The sequence below is a fragment of the Monomorium pharaonis genome, chromosome 3 (assembly GCF_013373865.1).
Source record: "Monomorium pharaonis isolate MP-MQ-018 chromosome 3, ASM1337386v2, whole genome shotgun sequence".
In the NCBI taxonomy this organism is placed as follows: domain Eukaryota; kingdom Metazoa; phylum Arthropoda; class Insecta; order Hymenoptera; family Formicidae; genus Monomorium; species Monomorium pharaonis.
In genome coordinates this window covers 29,139,173-29,159,008 of record NC_050469.1, presented here as the reverse complement: position 1 = coordinate 29,159,008, position 19,836 = coordinate 29,139,173, and the positions used below count along the sequence as shown (strand labels likewise).

Here is a 19,836-nt window from a genome sequence, read left to right as displayed (position 1 = left end):
ATGATACAGTTCACGGCTGATGATCACTTTCGCTGTATCTTCCGGTGATATGGTTGATTTGTCGATCCGTGACTAATGTGGCTTTAGAAATTATGGGGTCAATAAACCATGAAAATAATCCGGCCAAGTTCAGTGTCGTGACAAAATTGTTTTGCTTGATATTTTAAACCATTTTTTAAAATATTATATATAAATAATACAAGTTTTTGTATTTTTAACAACTAAATTACAATAAACAAACAATTTTAAGTTGGTAATAATAAAAAATAGAACAATGATTAATTTTTATTTTATGAAATATAACTATTTTTATGTTAAACTTATATTAAATGATGAAAAGAATATATGTTTACATTCATTATTTGTATTAAAAGAATATTGAAATAGCAAAATATATTAAACATTGTTTAAATATTTATTTTAATATTATAATTATTATTGAAAAATTCTAATAAAATTATATTAAATAACTTTTGTAACAGCTCAAATAAGACATATGTAGTATAAATAATAAAATAAGTTTAAATTTTTTAATTTAAATTATGTAGGAATTGTAGAAATATGTAAGACAAATATGTTTTGAAAACTAATTTATTAACTAATAAGTTAAAAATTATAAATATAAATTTAAAAAATAAATATAGAATTTTTTAAGAATTATTTTTTTATTCTACATTTTCAAAAATGCCTTGTTAATTTGTATTAATAATAAAAATAATCTCAATTTTGTATTTCTTGCATAAATAATAAAAAACAGTGTTTAAATTTACATATCATTTATTTATAAACATAATAACATTACACTACAGAATATAAAATGACAGAAAATCGCAGGATGCATTGTATTTAATAAAAATCTAATAACTATTCTTTGGATATGCTTTGTTTACACATGAATGATTGTTATAAACTATAAAAGATACATATTTTTAATAATCATCTTCGTAATATTCTTCGTCACTTTTGTGTTTTCCATGACCATGATGTTTAATTATTTTATAGATTGTGTGCGTATGTTTCACATTTTTCACTCGGTAAGGGACGTGTATTACCACTTTCTTCCTAAAAAAATATTTAAAATATTATATTTTTACATATATTTCACATTCGTTATATTTTTTTATATTTCTATACATATTTTATTGTAAATACTTACGATTCGATTGATTGATGTACCATGATGAATGCAAAGGTTATCAGAAACAAGACAGTGTACTGTAACAAATAAAATTATGTTTACTTTATTAATAAAAAATGATTAATACACGCGTACGGTTATTTTGTTATTACACAAATTCTTTTAAATTAAATATAAAGGATGTAATAAAAAAGTTTTTAAATTAAATGATTCAATTTAATTAATACATTAAAATTAATTGTAAAATTAGTATTAAATGTTTATAAATTAAATTTAAATTTTTTAAAATTGTAAATATTAAAATTAAATTAAATTAAAATTAATTAAATCAAATTACAGTTTTAATTAAATACTGAATTTAATCTAAAATTTTAATGTGTTATCTTAATAAATGTATCTTACCAGAAATTTGTTCCTCATTGTGAAACACTCACAATCCGTTTCTGTAAAACTTTTCTCGAAGCACTTTGGTCAATCGAGAGATATCTTCTGAGCATCGCGTAGCTATAAAACCAACGTTTATATAGTGCAACCAGCAGTTAGCGAGGCGAATCTCTGCACAAAATATTCCATGAAACTCCGCCCAACGTGCATTCATCACAATCACTTGTATTTATCGTACTAAAATATCATGAAACAATTCTTTTACACGGGATTTTTATCCTTGTAATTCTTACACATTTTTAGGTCAATTTAGAGAAAAATATTATTTTACATTTTTACCAAATTTCTATATATTTACTGTAGTTTGCTGTAGTTATTTACTACAAGTCTTTAAATCTGACATTAACTAAATGCATTAATTACAACATTGTCATAATATATTTATTTCAAAATATTATTTACTTTTGATATAAACTTACATAATGAGAAAAATGTGATTGTATTTTTGTTAAGAATTTTTGGATTATTATGAAAATGTGCGTTTTAATTATTACGTAAATGTGAAGGAGACGAAATAGGTATAGAAAAGGGTATTAGAAGAAAATATGTTATATATGTTGTGTGTGTGTCAAAGCAATGTGAAGCAAAACTGATATCCAAATACAATAGATGAATTTATACGTAAAAAAAGAAAGGAAAACCGCAATAAAAGTAATCATTATTAGAACGAAATAAAGAGATGGATATAAAAATAGGTAGTTAATTAGAACCACAGCCATTCTAAGCGAGGGTTAAGAGAGATATATAACAATTTTTTGTAATAAATGCAAAAATTATCAATTTTGTTAAGTAACTTAACACTCAATCGTATAGCAGCATATTCTTCTCTCGGCATCTTTCTTCTCTACTCTTCTCTTGTGTGTGTGTCAAAGCAATGTGAAGCAAAACTGATATCCAAATACAATAGATGAATTTATACGTAAAAAAAGAAAGGAAAACCGCAATAAAAGTAATAATTATTAGAACGAAATAAAGAGATGGATATAAAAATAGGTAGTTAATTAGAACCAAAGCCATTCTAAGCGAAGGTTAAGAGAGATAAATAACAATTTTTTGTAATAAATGCAAAAATTATAAATTTTGTTAAGTAACTTAACACTCAATCGTATAGCAGCATATTCTTCTCTCGGAATTCATGAGAATCTTGAAGATGCAAGTGTGCAAGCAGCAAATCGCTCCAATTAATCAGACGCGTATAAGAGTCACTTAAAAGTGAAATCGACCTAGCGCTGAAGAGCACAAGAAATTCCGCCTACACGCGCGTATATACAAACGTGTTTCTGCAATCATAGTAGCGCGCTCGTATTTTTAAGTGGTTGAAGGTAAAGAAGAAATGGAAGAAAAGATCGCGGCGGCGTGACTGCCTCGGCGATCCCGATCATAATCGCCGACCATGTTGGTTTCACGGCCACGCTAATCTCTAACGGATGGAAAACCGTTCGACGATCGATGCAAGGGCCGTAACCGTTACTTGGAAAGTGCACTTAGTCGCGTTTTTTCCACTAATTATTTGTTCCACTAATTATTGTTTCCTTTCTTTTACCGAACTCGCTGCAGACGACCGGTTAATGAAGAGTTATAATTATTATAAAAATTATAACACAGTTACGATTACTTTCTGTTTCCTTCTTTTAGCTATTTATTTTATGTTATCAATTTTTTAATTATTGAAATGAGAAATTCTTTTATGTTTAATTTGTATCTCGAATAACTGCAAGTGTGTTAAATAGCCTTGCTCGCGTCGCCCGTTAAAACTAATTCAAAAGCGGTTTTATAGAAAAGATCAATTAAATAAATCTTGTTAATTTATGTTGGTAAAATAATTATTTCTTGGTCTAAATAATATGTAAAACTAATTTTTCTAATGGTATACACTTTCGTGATAATATTCTCGCTAAACTGCTATTTTCCAAATCGCTAATCTTTCTTTTATTATGAAGGTGTTAATACAAATATATTTAATGTTACAATGTATTATAAATGTATCTGAAACATACATCAAAACTTTCTAATACCGTGCATTATTTTAAGTGGATCTCTAATTGCAAGAGTTTAACAATAATAACACCCCCATTGTCTATATCGCTTTCCTATTTGTCATGCAAAATGTAACTTACCTCTATGAAAACAATTAGAAACTAGGGTAAAATTGAATGAAAGTTGTATAATTATTTTTTTATTTATTTAATGAACGTTTTCATAATTAGAGTAGATTAAAGAGGAATAAATCACACAATAACCTATTTATTTATGTACAACTTAAAAATAGTGCAACAAAAAATATACAGAATATATATATATGTATGTATGTACATATATGTATGTATAATATAAAATTGATTTGTTTGTATATGTATACATACACGGAAAGAATTTTCTTTTAAAAATTATCCTGAAAATCGTGGTAATTATAAGACAACGTGAATCTCAAAGAATTTTATTGTACTTTTAATAAAATTTAGAACTTTGCCAGATTTTATTAAAATTTTAGTAAATTTTGTTAAAAGTGTAGTAAAATTTTTCAAGGTTTACATTGTCTCACAATTACCACGATTTTAAGGGTAATTTTTAAGAGATTCTCTTCGTGTATACACATGCATATACATACATACAAGTTAATAAAGTTTTGAACGGTAAAATTTGTTAACAACACATTGTTATGTTTAATTTAATATGTATTTACGATGACTATCATAACTATGGCTATATCTTTATCTAGAGATTCATAGTTACTATTTTGGTTCTATTATAGTACTATTCAAACAGTACTATTCAAAATCTTCGTCAAGAATATTGAACAGAAGAGATTTATATATATAAATAAACAAAAATCTTTTATTTAACTTTCGTAACTTTATGTAAGATGTAAAATTTTAATTAGTTGACGAAATTTAATTTTAACAAATTCAATTACTTTATATCAGAGAAGATTATTCCCAATTTGATCATAAAATAAGTACATTAGAGAAAATGAAAATCATCTTGAGACAATTGGTATTCTATGTGCCATGTATAAGTAAAAACACGATAAGATAAATAAAGTATATAGTTTTCAAAAATTAACGATATTTTTTTATTTTACGCAAATATTAATGCATCTCTCGTTTTTAACAAACTTTATATTCAATGAACATGTAGTCCTTTTGTTCCCCCAAATCCGTCTTGTATCCCTCAAAAAAAAATTACCCTTAGTTACTCTGTATAAATATTCTCTTTTAAAGTTTCACGAATATCTCGAGTTTAAATGACGACAATCATTGCATACAATTTTTGAAGATATGAGACAGCAAGCCCGTTACTATATCTGATACTCAATCTTCTGAATATATAGGCAATACGAATAATTATAATTATAATCGATTGTGTCTGAATGTAAACGCATATTTGTATACATGCATTTGCTTAATTACACGGATAGATGACTTTCTCGATTTTTTTCCTACAATTACATGCAGGATTACAAATTATTCGGATATCATCGCGCATTATTCCCATTGCCATAACTAACAATGTTGCAATGCATAAGAACGTGTGTTATTGCCGTCGATCGTGCCTAAAAAAGAGAAATACGCTATTATTAAATTATGAAGTCTCTATCATATCGTACTCGACTTCGTCTTCGAAATCGCGCCGCGATTTTCGCCATGGTATTTCGATCGCCTCGTCATCTTCGTTCTCTCCGTCGTACTACTCGTGATCGGCTTCCGCGTCGTGGTACTCGCTTTTCTCGTCGTGGTGCTCGCTTTTCTCGTCGTGCTGTTCGACTCGCCTCCCTTCAATACGAAAGTCGGTTTTTTCATTATCATAGGCCGCTTCGGTAATCGCAGCCTCTTCGTGGTGTTATTCGATACGGACGCCTCGGAGGTGTCGGTTATCAATGATCTCTGCGTCGTACTGCTCGCTAACGATTTCTCTATTGAATTACTCTTTGATCTGGTTGTTGTTTTGTTTTCGACTGATTTCGCCGTCGTGCTCTTAATCATTTTAATCAATAGCGCCGGTTTCTCCGTCGTGCTGTTCGTCGCGAGACTATCGGTTGTCATCACCAATGGCTGCGGTCCCACTGTCCAGCTGCTCTTCGTGTCATTTAATGGCTGCGGTTCCACTATCCAGCTGCTCTTCGTGACATTCAATCTCACGGACTCGACTGTACTGCTCGCTATTGATTTCGGAGTGATCAAAACCGGTTCAACATTGACGACCGACTGTACTTGCTTCTCCACGATCTGTTCCGGATAAGGCGTCGGGGCGATCAAGGGTTCCGCTCGTTCGCATTTGTCTCCCTTGTCCGCGGTCAGACATTTTGAACTTTGAGTGGTAGCTGCGACCGAGGGGTTGCGGCGTTTACTGTTCCGACGTGCACCGACCCTCTCTCTCTCGGTCGTAGTGCTCGGCGTGGTGCTTCGCGAAACCTGCTGCCTCGGGCGATCGATCGATTGTTGTTCCGTCACGATGGTTTCGTGCTGATTACCGTTCGCGACCTTCGCCAGATTGGTGAACGCCTTGTGCCAATCCGCGTCCTCGGGCACGAACATGAGCGGCTGCCATTTGTCGCGATTGTCATCGGGGGTAATCTCCACGCTCTTCTGGAAGTTAGACTCGTTCATCTGGAAATTCGATTCGCTCCTCTCCCGTTTCACCTTACCCCATATTACCTGATCGTTCAAGATCTCGCCGTTATTCTGCGTATTATCGCGTGGTAACGAGCCCGTCACGTTGGCATTAGACAAATTGTAACGCTGCCGTGGAGTCGCAGGGTTTTCGTATTTAATATTGGGATTCCCCAAGACTTGCCGGGGATCGGGGAAATAAGCTGGCGGCTCTATGACACGAAGTGCATTCTGAGAATTTGAAGCAGCTTGAGCGTCTGCGCCGTTTTGCGCCTCGTGAAAAGTCGCGTGAGTGCTCGCCGGTGATGGTGGAACGTAGGCCGTCTCCTCGTAAGAACTTGCATAAGTGGTGGGGGCGCTGAAAAGATCGTTCTGCTTGACGTAAGAAGTAGGGCTCGGGGCGTTGTTGAACTCGTTTTGGTTCTGATAAGAGATCGAGTAAGAGCTCGGGGCGTTGCTAAACTCGTTTTGCTTCTGGTAAGCGTTCGGCACGGTGTAAGATTGATCGTAAATCTCTCCCGAGGCTGCGTTAGCATTGCTGTACTGCTCGTACGAGCTTGTATACTGACTAGGAACGGTGAGACTGTCGCTGGGCACTTTATACGTATTCTCGTAAGAGGTAGAGTCAGTGTGCTCCATCGCCGAGAGCGGGTACAACGGGGCGACCTGCCGAAGGGGCAAGCGGTGTGTGGTCAGCTGATACCAGGGTTCCTTCGAATTTTGTTCGTGTTTCGTTTGTTCCTCTCTAATTATCTCCGTTACTTGTTTCACGGCGTCGTCTTCCGTTTGGTAATGATAGTACAAGTGATTCTTATCGCTTTCCGCCCCGCTCGCAGGCGCCACTTTAACAGGCGGTACATTTTCGTTATTGCTTTCCTGAAGATCTTCCGTAGGCTTCTTTGGTTTAGTCGGAGGTCTAAACTGTTCTCTTTGACCTTTACCGGAAACGCGAGTGGCGTTTCGAGGCAGTTGAACCGATGGATGACGATTGGAGGAACTAAAGGTCGCGTCACTTGATCCGGCAGGGTGTCGGTGCAAAAGAGCGTCGGCAGGATCAACGAAAGGTAGAAACGGAAAGACGGTTTCATGGTGCGGACCTAAGATAGACTTCTCATCTACTACGGGAACCGGTACTTCTGTTACGAAGCGCACTTTAATGTGTTTCTCGTCGACCGGTTCCATCAGGCGCAAATAGATCTTGCGATGGGACCCCGGCATCTTGATAGGTCCGACGATTGGGCCCAGCTCCTTTTTGGGTGGATTCAGCAATTGCTCCAATATATCTACTATAGAATCAAAAATATTTTTCTTTGTGACGCGAACCACAGGTTTAATGTAAATCGGTCCTTCTCCGTGCTTTTCTTCAGGGGCCTGTCCGTGAATGAATTCGTGGACTTCATTGTCATCTCCCAACACCTCGCTATAACCGGCGATTGAGCGGATTTTCAGACGTTTCATTGGATTGGGTCTCGAGCGAGCATGTTGTTGTTGAGGTCTAAATTGAGATTCGCGAACCTTTCGGTGAAAAGGTTTCTGTAAAGTTTCGATTTGTTCCTGTGGTCGAGAAATCTGCGACGTAGAAAATACATAGGGGCGAATCCCAATATTGGGATTTATTTCTTTTCTTGCAGCATCATTGAAAGCCAATTGTTCTTGTAATCTCGTTCTCGTTAACCTAGAGCATGCAATGTATATGCGTTATTTAATATACAATGTATATGCGTTATTTAATAAAACAAAAAGATTGTATAACATAAGTAGGAAAAGAAATGTCATTTTTGATCGAAGTGGATCTTGACGCTCAATAATATTTTTATATAAATTTTTTAATATATTTTTCCCCAGACAACACAATGTCCAAAATGGAGACACAATATGTCTTAAAGATGTCTTTAAGATGTGTTTTAGACATCTTATGTCATATATTTTTGAGATATCTAAAAGACGACTTTGAGACGTCTTATTTCGGACATTGTATTGTCTAAGTTAGATCTACAAACTGCGCCCTGATTCGATTTGTCATCAGATTTAAAACGTAATTACAAATAAAATAATATTTAGTGTATAAAATATTTTAATTTTGAGAAACATTTTAGTCTAAACATTTATACTTGTAAAATTTCGTACATACAATATTTCAAAAATGTTTACAAAATTTTGCATGATTAAATGTTTATTAATTTTTATGTTAAATAAATTTAAAAATTAATAAATATTTCAAATTGGTTGACATATAATTTCTCAAAACTATTGATATTATCAACTTTAATTCTTGCACATATAATGTATCTGTAAAGTTTGTGTTCGCTGTCTAATATTTCGAAAATAATTTTTCATAATTTCGAATTGTTTCTGAAATGTAAAAGGGAAGGAAGATATTCTATGGACATAAATTTTGTACATTAAACGTATATGTTTATCGCTAAAATTACTAAACTAGAATTATTGCGATAATCTATAAATTAATTGTTTCATATATGTTAAACTTATTTTTTTTTATTTTATATGTATTTTTTATAAACACGCTATTTTAATAATTCGCAATTATTTTAATTTTTTATTTATCTTAGTTTATAAACAGACATAAAATTAATTTAACTACATAATAAAAATTAAAATCGATAACTTAAGTAATTTCTTGATAGACTAGATTTCAACCAATTTGAAAAAGTGTTTATAAAATAAAAAAATAAATTAATTTTTACTAGATATGTGTATAAAGCATAGAAAAATATGTCAAATAGTTTTCTTTTAAAAATTTTCAAAAATAGGCTCTTTTTTATGCCCTAGACTAAAATATGTTTGATACTTATATAATTATACATATATGTATAATAATTATTTTGTTTTATTAAATTTTAAATAAAATTAAGATTTTATTTATTAGATTTATTATATACTTTTATTATTAAATCTAATACTTGTAAATTTAAAATATATATTAAATCAAGAAGAAGAAGTGTAATCTTATCTAAAAAAACTTTTTAACTATAATAACTTTTATAATAAGAACTTTTCAATTATAAATTACAAAAGAGGAAGGTTGATATCAAGAAGCTACTTGCCTGTTAAAATATTGGATTTCATCAGTGGATACTGTTGATGATAGATACGCACAGACCTATATATAAAGCATACATGTAGAATTGTAAAAAACACATCTTACTATTATATTTTTATTACATTATATGTTGTATAAATTATATAATGTTTATAATAATCAATAATTCTAATTTAAATAGTTTGAAATAAATTTTAAATAAATTTTATTTATTCTTTTTGCTTAGTAAATTTTTTATACAAAGATTCAAATTAGCATTACAATTGCAAGTTGAAAGACTATCAATGCTATTAACATCATTAATTTAAACTTTAATTTTATAAAGACACAATTTTGTCAGTCTGAACATATTGTTAATTATTTCATTGAATTAAAACGATAACAAATATTTTGATGAATAACTACAATTTTTAGTTGTCCTTATTCACACGTATCCTTGGGTTCACCATTATTGAACAAAGCATTATTGACGAAATTGGATGATATTAACGGAAGATCCACGTAGGCCCGTGATCGATAAATTCACGCGATTAATCACGTCGATTGTAATTTCGTCGTTCACTTTTCTCACTAAACCATCATTTTCTAATGTGTGAGCTGTCTTCACTCACCGTAATAAGACATGTGATCCTCATATCGTAGCTCGCACGAAATTCCGCTCACCTCACCGATCTACTGCGAAGACTGTTGGGTTGTAGTGTTAGGCACCTCTTTTAAAGCTTCTCCCGCAACTATTAGAGCGGGGTTCGTGCCGAAGCAGACATGATAACGCATCTTGAGTGTATGATCCCCCAATACACCACGCATATTCCATCATGACGCTCACTCAAGAACCGGAGTAACGGGAGCAATTCGTTTTCTATATTTCCTTATTGTTATATTTCATATAGTTTCTAAATTGCAATCGGATCGCTACTGCTACTAGACAAACGTGTTTATTGTAATACATTAAAGCAAGGTTTCTCGTGCTTGTAAAAAGATCTTTGCTTGCTCCTCGCAACTTCTCTCCTGAGAACAAAATATAATATGTCACATGAATACGAAATGTCTAAAAGTAGAAACATTTTTTGCAAATTTTATATTAAATTTATTTTACAGCTTTTATATATCTGTCTTGATACTTTATTTCCGTCCTTTATACGGTATCTCTCACTTTGACAGTCAAATTTAATTTGTTTATTATATTCTAGGAGTATAAAAAAGGTGTCATAAATATAAGTCCATACAAGCTTGGTTAGAAAGTTGTAACAAAAAACTGTGATATAAGAAATTATAACAAAAAAATGTGTTTAATACGCAGATGCAGTTTGTCTATAAAAACTCAAGATGTATCATCAGTATAACATAAATAATCGTCAAGTAAATATATTACATCGTCTCTCTCTAAATTCCAAGGATTAATAACCCACGAAATTTTGCGAATTCTTGCTCTGAAAGAATTAGAGACTTGTTTTTCCTCTATAATTGCAAAAGTGAAAACTCGCAGATGCATGTAACGCAAAAGTACGCTCAACAAATCCGTGGGCGCCTTAACATCGTTGTCGCTGGTGATTGCAGATGGAAGCATATCGTGTCAATGGGTAATGAAGATAGATCTTCGCCGTTGAAATTCTACGATTTTCTTCCAAATTAACGCGAGAGTAGGCATAACAGAGGCCATTGGCTTAATGAAAGTAAAATCATTTACGCGCCATTTTAATTGCGTGAGTTTGTGAGTTTACCATCTCCAGCATGAAGCGCTAAGTTTCTAACACATCGTCTAAATATGGAAAGTTGTTTGTTCAAATCGTCAGAACTGAATCGTATCGAATTCTTATCCCCGCTGTCGATTGGAATTATACATCATTGCTACTTAAATTGCGTAGAAATCTGTCTAATGTCTAATTAATTGGCACAGAAGTAGAGGCGATTCTGATATAATTTCCATATATAGAAACGCGATCTTTCTATACTCATCGTGAACGGAAAAGGCGTGGTAACAGTGTCGATTACAGGAGAGGTCGGAAAAATCTATGGATTAATACAAGAAGAGATACTATTAACCGTCTCATGCATTCGCGCATGAGATGGTTAATAATATCTAATCTAGTAGTAAATCAATTCCTTCGGGTGCGCTAAACCAGTCTTACATCAAAAGCAGTGCGGTCTTACCCGCTCGTATAATCAAGTAACTATGTGTTACATTTTTATAATGGTTCCTCCTGATAAGATCTGGAGCAGGTTGTGTGAAATATTCTTAGAACATGCTTTCTCATTTTTGTATGTAGTTTATTATAATATATATAGATTATGTATATAATATATATTATGTGTATATATATATATATATAATGTCTCAAAATCACCGAATTACCTTTCGAATCATGAATAGCTTAATCAATGTGAAGTTTGTTTTATTTTTTTAGTAAAGCCGTTACTTTCATCTTTCTGTCACAACTTTCCAATTTTCAATTTAATATATTCCTTTTAAAGCTTTGAACTTCGTTAAAATAAAATCTAATTGATTGATTATTTGGATATTATTATTCACTTATGCAATATTAAAAGAATTGATAAAAGAATTATTTTATAAATTTGGAACACACATTATTTAATTTTTTTACATCTAGAATAGTATTCGAATTAAGGAAATATTAACTTGTAATTATTATCTGATCCAAAATGATTGATGATAGAAAATTTATCAGACACAGGTTTGATTAATTCAACATTTACCACCCTTGCCAACATGAGATAGATCTTGTAATTTAATTGAGTGAATGCGTCGTCCATTAATCATATCATCACGACTGTGTCGGTTTGAATTAATGTATTTTGCCAGCGTTGCTTGATCATGACAGCTTACATTTAGTTTTTTAACAAAATAAATAAGGGATCTAATTAAAAAACACAGATGGTCCAAAATGTGTGCTTTATTCTCTCATAAATCAAAAACATCGTTCGAAAAAATGTCAACTACATACTTATATAACTGTTGTTGTAAATTTTACAAGAATAATTTGTAAACCGCATTCACGGTTTTTATTTAAAGAAAACGATACAAGTGAAATTTGTCTTATTCATAAACACTTTCGGTTTACACGCATGACTAAACAAAATGATGCAAATCGCTCTAACCGCTAACTGCCAGACATCTACGCATACCTGATCTTCACATTTCAATGATAACCGCAATTCTTGATGAAAGCGCAGTAATACTTCTGGCATGTTCAGTGCTCCCTCGTTTTATTTTTATTTTTGTTTTTTTTTCTTTTTTTCTTTAATTATTAGTGATAGTTCAACTGAAATTAAAGCGGCGTTTTCCGTCGAAACGAAATCCGTATGCCGCGCTGTTGGGCGCGTCAACTAATGCCGGATTTCGATATTGATGAAAAGATCCGTGAAGATGGGGCGGCCTCACGGCGTTTTGCTCCTCGTCTTGCGTACCTTTCAGGTAAAACGCCTCGAATTGACCTTCCGGTAAGAGGATATCCTTTAGGGACTTGTCATCCGGATCGTATGCCGACGTGAAGATAATTAATGTGATGAAAAAGCAAAAAACCTGTAATAACGCTTTCTTATCAATTGCTATCAAAAAGAGCAATGTACAAACAATAGACAATCGCTTATTTAAAGATTTAATTGCTTCCCAAAAAGATTAGCATCAGAAGGCTAATGCTATTTAAAACATAATTGCTTGCAGAGACCAATCTCAATAATTACTAGATCAATAAATATCTATTCAGCATTAAAAATAAACTAACTAAAATAATAATTTCATTGAATTAAAAATCGAATTTATTTTAATTTAGTATAATTCTAAGTTTCTTGAATATAGCTATATAGTCTGACAGAATAATTGATAGCGTAACGATTTACACTTATTTTACGACATCTTAACGAGTTACACGTTTCTTTTACGATATTTTAACGATTTACACGCACAATGAATCTTTTTACGATCATTGCGATGACTGTCATGACACGACGTGATAATTTTCGGTTTATAAACAATTATACGTACCAATGAAATATTGCAATCGTTCCATATCATTATCATTTTCCGTTCCATTTCCCTGACCGTCTCTTGCGTGATCAAAGATACTAAAATGACAAATAATGCTTAGGTGACATACAACTATGAGCCTATCAGTATAACTCTCTCGGCCATTCAATGAAACAGGGAAAGCGACATAATTCCGGTCTTTCGTCGAATTAATTGCACGCTATGCCACGTGGCAAATGTGTTTATAATTGCAATTTATTAGCGATAAAAAAGAGCCGTGTTTGTTCGTCCATACATGCACTTATATTTGGTGTTAATAACCACAAATATGCGGAATGATATTATTTAACGCTGTGTGCGGAACGTGAGCATTGCCTCGATTCGCATGAGATAAATCTAGACTAAGGTGCATCCTGTGTATAATATAATAATAATACATCCTGTATAATAAATTAAAAACAAGCATATATACGTATAAAGCTTTTTAAAAATAAACAAATCTAAACTTAAAGTACGAAATATTTAATTAAATAATGAATAAAAAATTTAAGGAAGCAGAGAGAGAGGGATAGAAATCAACCAATCTCTTAAATTGAAGAAAAAATACCAGAAATAAGAAATTTTAATTACAAAACGCTCGACTTGCTTTTACAATTTATTGTTACAAATAAAATGTTTTTGTGTAATGTATACAACTATACGGATGATTTCTAAATCATCGGTTATTCTTTCCACAATAAATTCTTCAGCTAATTTGAAATCAATCTTTTCTCAGCAAAAATGTCAAGTTAGCAATAATTTTCTACATATAAACACAATTGAGAAAGAATAACTTTCCGCGAATTTTCAAGAAACGGATAACAACATTACATTCTTTAATCTCAAATGAATTTTTCTTTAATGGAACTTCAATCTGAGACTTGATTACAAATATATATGATGCAAAAGATTAAGAAGATATAATGAACGATAATTTTCTTCTTCGACGTTCTTGCTGAAAAAAGACTGATACTAACAATAAGTCAAATTATCACTTTGAAAAAATTAATTCATTAAATTTGACTAGTCATTTACTTTTGGATAGTACATAATTTCTAAACAGTTTTATGTACATTTTTGTAAAAAATCCTAGACGTTTTAAAAATATTGAACAAAGTTCCAGAACGATTAAAATCCTGTATAAGAATAACAGATTGCCAATTGGCATTAAACAATTTTTGACAAAGTTGTAAAGAAAATTCTAATTTTAAAAGATTTCGGTTTAAGAATAATTTCCCGAACGTAGAGGAATAATTGCAGTATGAGTTGTCGAAAAGGTCTTTGACTGTCTGCTACAATGTAATCATGTTGCGTCGCACGGCTAATAAGTTCACTTCGTTGCTATACAGTATGGGTACTTTCCATTTAGTGACACAAGTCTACACAAGTGTCGTTCTATCTTTATTACTCATTGAACATAAAAAAAGATAGAACGATGCTTGTGTCGACCTGTGTTACTAAATGGAAAGCACCCTATATAACACTGATGAGCTTCACGAGAACGTATTCTTAGTCATCCAAGTACAGACGGCAGTAAAGTCATCGAACTCGAGTGTGGAATCGTAGCGGCTCACTTGTTGACCTGTAGGCCTATTCTGTAACATTTAACGACAGTGCCGATATCGTTGTATATTTGTCGTTGCGCACATATTATATACGACAAAAAAGCTGCGCAACGACAATATAACGATACTGAACTGTCGTTAAGAGTTACAGAATAGGCCTACTGAAAGACTTTGATGTTGTGGTAGTAGTGGAAGAAAGGACAGGGATGACGCTACGGGTGGCTTTCAGCTCGACTGCGAAACCGCTACGGTCCCACAAGTTGAGCTGCAGGACTAATACATTGCGAAATAGAGCAGCACCAATATCGCCTTGTCGCCGTAGCTTACACCACTGATTTATCTTTGCCCAGATGTCCCTTGTACTCTCACAACTCCTAACTTATATGCTAATAACACAACTTTTCTTTCCGTGCAATGAAGAAAGTTTTTCCGATTCATTTGTTTTCCGAGTCTTGATTACACGATATTTCCCTTTCGTGCGCGACTATTTCTTACGCTGATTTACCTTGTCTGAATCTCTTCGAAAGTGCCTACAAATTTCTGTCATTATAAAAGGAAGAAGGAAAGGATTTTCGTCACACATACACATACACATAAAAAAAAATAGAAAAGTTTTAATATATGACTGTTATACAAGCTCTTTTTTGCATACAGGTTCTGATTGATAGCTATTTAAACTTTCTTTGACGAACTTCGAAAATTTAATACATGAGTATTGTACAAGCTACCTTTCTACACTTCCAAGATTTTATTGATAGTCATCAATAGTTTCTTTGACTAACTGCGAAATTTTAACACGTGAGTATAGTACAAGCTGCAATTTTTGCTTTTAAGTTTTTATTGACAGTTATCGAAAATTTACTTGATTGATTTCGAAAACTTTTAATAAATGATCAATAGGTATTATATTATTTGTTTTAGAATTCTAACAGACAGTCCAGTAAGCATTTCCTTTTTTTTGTTATATACTTCAAAAATTATTCCAAAGTTTACGAAGTGTTCTAATTACTACAAGATTTTTGGCCTTGTCTAAAAGTCAATAATTAATTACATAAAATTTAATGAACTTATTTTTTCCCTGTAGAAAATATAAATATTATTAATAGGAAAGTCGTCTTTAAAAAGATTTTAAAAGGATTTCTGATGTTCTGGGGGCACTCGATATTAACAACAACGTATTGTGTATCATTTTGAACGCGGATCTCTACAATACGCCCGCTCTAAAATCACATTTTTACGGTTGCTCTCCATTCTCCGTTACGTATGTGCACATACCTTGACCATTCACCTATTGCGAAACAGGCCGTTAACGAAATGTAATGCCTTTCGTTGTGCGGCCAACTGTTATTGTTATAATATATAAGTAATTATTCCAAACACGTGAAAGCAATGCAAAAATGTAAGGAAAAAGAGTCTAAGAAACACATCCGCGAAAATATTAATATTAATTAATATTAAAATATAAATATTAAGAAATCTCTCTTAAGCGCTTTATCTCTCTTTACGGTGAATGTCCGAATTAAACATAGAAGGCATTACATCAATCGAGTAACCATACACTTTTTAGTTGACGTGAAATTCGTATTTTTTTTTCTTTTTTTAATAAACGTATAATTATCCATTTTAATTGTTTACTTTACTTATATATCTAATTGTATATTTTAATTACATTAATCATACTGAAACACGAAATAGATCACGAAAGAGAAAAACTGTGTTTCTCGCTTTCCTTCGTACTCAAAATGAGAAACTTCACGTATATTATTCCACGAAGAGAACCAAATCTTGCTCGTATTCTTGCATCGGGAGAAGAATTAAAGATTTATATATACCGCGCTATATTCGCATCAAATTGCTCTACAAGATAAGGCATCGGTAAGTAAATAGCCGTAAAACGGCGATTACACAGTGTCCAATTAGGAATCATGAGATGATCCGCGGAGCACGAAAGCGAAAGTGTTTAAGTAAGGCGTGACGAAATGAAACACACGGCTCGTCGAGCCACTTCGCGAATCAAATGTCTAGAAGTCGACGCGGGTCAACCGCGCTTTGTTAGAGATATTATGACTTTTTATTCTTTTTATTCTAAGAAAATCTTTAGTAAAAACGAAAACGACGTCCTATTCACTCTATTCATCTCATTCAGTCTATTCATCTTATTCATTCTACATTCCACAAATGAAAAAGAATGCGCCTTTCACAGAAACTCAGTTAGAAAAACCAGTTTCACCAATTATTTAGAGCGGCCTGCCATTCTCTCTAGTCAAATTGTGTTCAACAATAACAAATTTATTTAAATAAAAAGACATATACTCTTTAATAAAAAGTCATTAGGCTTCTATGCATACATGTATACATATACTAAATGTGTTAGAATATACATAAGATAGTTTTGGTCAAACTCTAATGTAATTGATGAATTTAGTAATATCTGTACTATATTTAGTATTATATTTAGAATAGATAAAATGACTAATTTTATGTTTTGTCATGGAAAAAAAATTATTTGACGACAATTGCTTATATGAAATTATATAATTAGAGATTTTATTTTAAGCAATTTTTTAGAATTAATTAAAATTAATTGAAATTGTCCATAGTTTGTCGCACAAAAAAATAATGTGATTACTGTCACATTATTGTATCAATATATAATTTTTTTATTTATAAGATCATTGGATACGTCTTCTCGCTATTGATAAAATAACTCGCTAAAATGTAGTGTAAACGTTTGCAAAATCGACAAGCACGAGCACAAGGCGAATATTACTCCAGATTAGAATAATATTACGGAAAAGTATTAATATTTACTAATTAACCGTTTTGAAAAAAAAGTTTTGCACATGTGTTCTTGGAAAGTTGGATTTGTGCTGAAAGTATGCTATGTAATCAAATAAAAATAATAAGAGTATTATCCGCATCGTAAACGGAAAATGTTGTAGAAAGTGGAAAGAAATGCCAGATAATAAATGCTGATAACAATTTAAATTGGAGGTGTAAGATTCAAATTTTATTAGAAATAATAAAATTATTTCATTTTTAAAATTTGTTTAATATTACGTTTTTACTTTTTCAATATTAAAATCAAATGTGTATTGGCGATATAATTTAATTATTTTTATCTGTAGTGTGTTATTCAATTTATAATAATTTACATTGTTTGTATTATTTTCTTGGAAAAAATTGTATAACATAAAAATTGTAACATAACGTAAACAATACGTAAATAATTCTACAGAGACGTAGTTGTAAGACGTAATCTTGAAATATAGGGTACAATCCTGATATACATTCATACATAAAAATTTAAATAAATATATATTAATTTTTTCTAATTATCTACGCAATTATCTTTCTCTTACGGAATATTTTTATAATTTCATATTGTTATTTGAAATATACACAGAAAAAAGTAATTGATCCAATAAAATGTGTAGTTGCGGGCTGCCAACTACAGATATATTCAATATGATAATATTTTGTGTCAATGCAAGTACAATGTTGATATTGCAATAGCATATTATTGTATTGAATATATCTGTAGTTGGCAACCTGTAACTACACATTTTGTTGAATTAATTATTTTTTTCTCCGTGCATTTTTTACAAATCGTATATCGCGAATGTACAATTGTACAATTTTGATGACGCCAGAAAAGTAGCTAGAATGTGTATATAAGCATAAAAACTGTAACAGATATTAAACTTATACGCATGCATAACGAAAGAAATGCACCGTGCGCAAAATTATAAGCGAACAAACTCAGGATTCCGTCTAACAAGTTTTCGGAACTACAGGTCGTCCAAAATGGGGTCGAGAGACAAACGGAAAATTCCCGGGAAGTCGCACACGCACGCGAGGAGCTTCTGAGAGAGACTCACCGAGGTATTGCCGCGGAAAAGTGAAAGTCAGCGCACGACGAACGAACGACGACGACGATGACAACGAGGACGGTGGCAGTGACGCTCGTGGCAAGATGCGGATCTCAACGATCGTCGATCGCCTCACTGCCGGCCTTGTCGTGTCCGGGCGCGTCCGTCGAGATGGAAACCACCGTCGCCACCGCGCCGCTCCGTATTCCCCGTCCGCAAAAACGGAAGTCGATGAAAGTGGAAAACAGGCCCCGGTCGAGTCCCCGCGCGCGCGCGCGCGCGCGCATTCATTTTTTGCCGCGCTATCAGCGGCCGGCCAATCGGAGAATAGCGCGCGCTTCAAGCCCCGTGATAGACGCGCGTATCTCCTATCTACATAAGCGGATAAATCGCCTTTTTTCCTCCCCCTCCCCGTCCGATATTGCGTTTTTTAGACACACATTACTTCTACAGTGCCTCTTTGCCGCGCTAGTTCGATTTACAGCAGATAGGTAATTGAATGCGGCTACGTCTTTTAACAGATGAGGAGATACCACTGCCGCCACTGAGTCAACGGCCCGTTCTTGTCGTAAAGAAAAAAAGAGATGATTGTCGGGGGAAGGAAAGTTCCATTTAATTCGCTTTTGATTGAAATATAATGAAAAGGCAAAAAGGACTATGAAAAAAATGTAGATTCAACTAAATAAAAACACAATAGGACTTTCTGGCACGAGTAGCGCAAAGTTTAAAGAGATCTGCTATTATTTTAGTGATAATAACAAGGAGAAATAAAAACAAATTTAAACAAATTGAAAACGTAAAAAGAACAATTGCAGTAATAATTATTGTTATATTTAACAAATCATTAATATATTTTTATACATGTGTATGTGTGTTAATAAATAGTGTGTAAATAAATATATCATATTTTAATATAGTAAAAGAAAAATAACGTATCAGTGAGAGACAAAAGAGATTTCAATAATATTTTTATCGGAAATTAAAAAACAATCTATGATCCGACATTCAATGATTATTATTACTATCTAAACAAATTGTTATTGGTATATTAAATGTAATACGTGATTAATATAATTAATTATATGTGAACATTCTTTAACATTTATATAGATATCATAAATA

The 19,836-nt window shown here is 32.4% G+C and overlaps 3 protein-coding genes across 3 annotated transcripts; all 3 read right to left on the bottom strand.

Annotated features, from left to right (window-relative positions):
• Window positions 1-774: 774 nt before the first annotated feature.
• On the bottom strand, window positions 775-3,928 carry LOC114254293. Its single transcript, XM_028190246.2, has 3 exons — window positions 1,541-3,928; window positions 1,157-1,215; window positions 775-1,062 (listed from the first exon to the last, which is right to left on the bottom strand). The coding sequence occupies exons 1-3, from the start codon at window positions 1,556-1,558 to the stop codon at window positions 930-932; spliced, it is 210 nt and encodes a 69-aa protein (XP_028046047.1). The 5' UTR covers window positions 1,559-3,928; the 3' UTR covers window positions 775-929.
• Window positions 3,929-4,166: 238 nt separating this feature from the next.
• On the bottom strand, window positions 4,167-12,016 carry LOC114254286. Its single transcript, XM_036283658.1, has 3 exons — window positions 9,865-12,016; window positions 9,258-9,313; window positions 4,167-7,891 (listed from the first exon to the last, which is right to left on the bottom strand). The coding sequence occupies exons 1-3, from the start codon at window positions 9,886-9,888 to the stop codon at window positions 5,179-5,181; spliced, it is 2,793 nt and encodes a 930-aa protein (XP_036139551.1). The 5' UTR covers window positions 9,889-12,016; the 3' UTR covers window positions 4,167-5,178.
• Window positions 12,017-12,147: 131 nt separating this feature from the next.
• On the bottom strand, window positions 12,148-19,750 carry LOC105831888. The gene is made up of 3 exons (XM_012672340.3): window positions 18,724-19,750; window positions 13,257-13,336; window positions 12,148-12,794 (listed from the first exon to the last, which is right to left on the bottom strand). The coding sequence occupies exons 2-3, from the start codon at window positions 13,302-13,304 to the stop codon at window positions 12,531-12,533; spliced, it is 312 nt and encodes a 103-aa protein (XP_012527794.1). The 5' UTR covers window positions 13,305-13,336; window positions 18,724-19,750; the 3' UTR covers window positions 12,148-12,530.
• Between the last annotated feature and the right edge of the window lie 86 nt (window positions 19,751-19,836).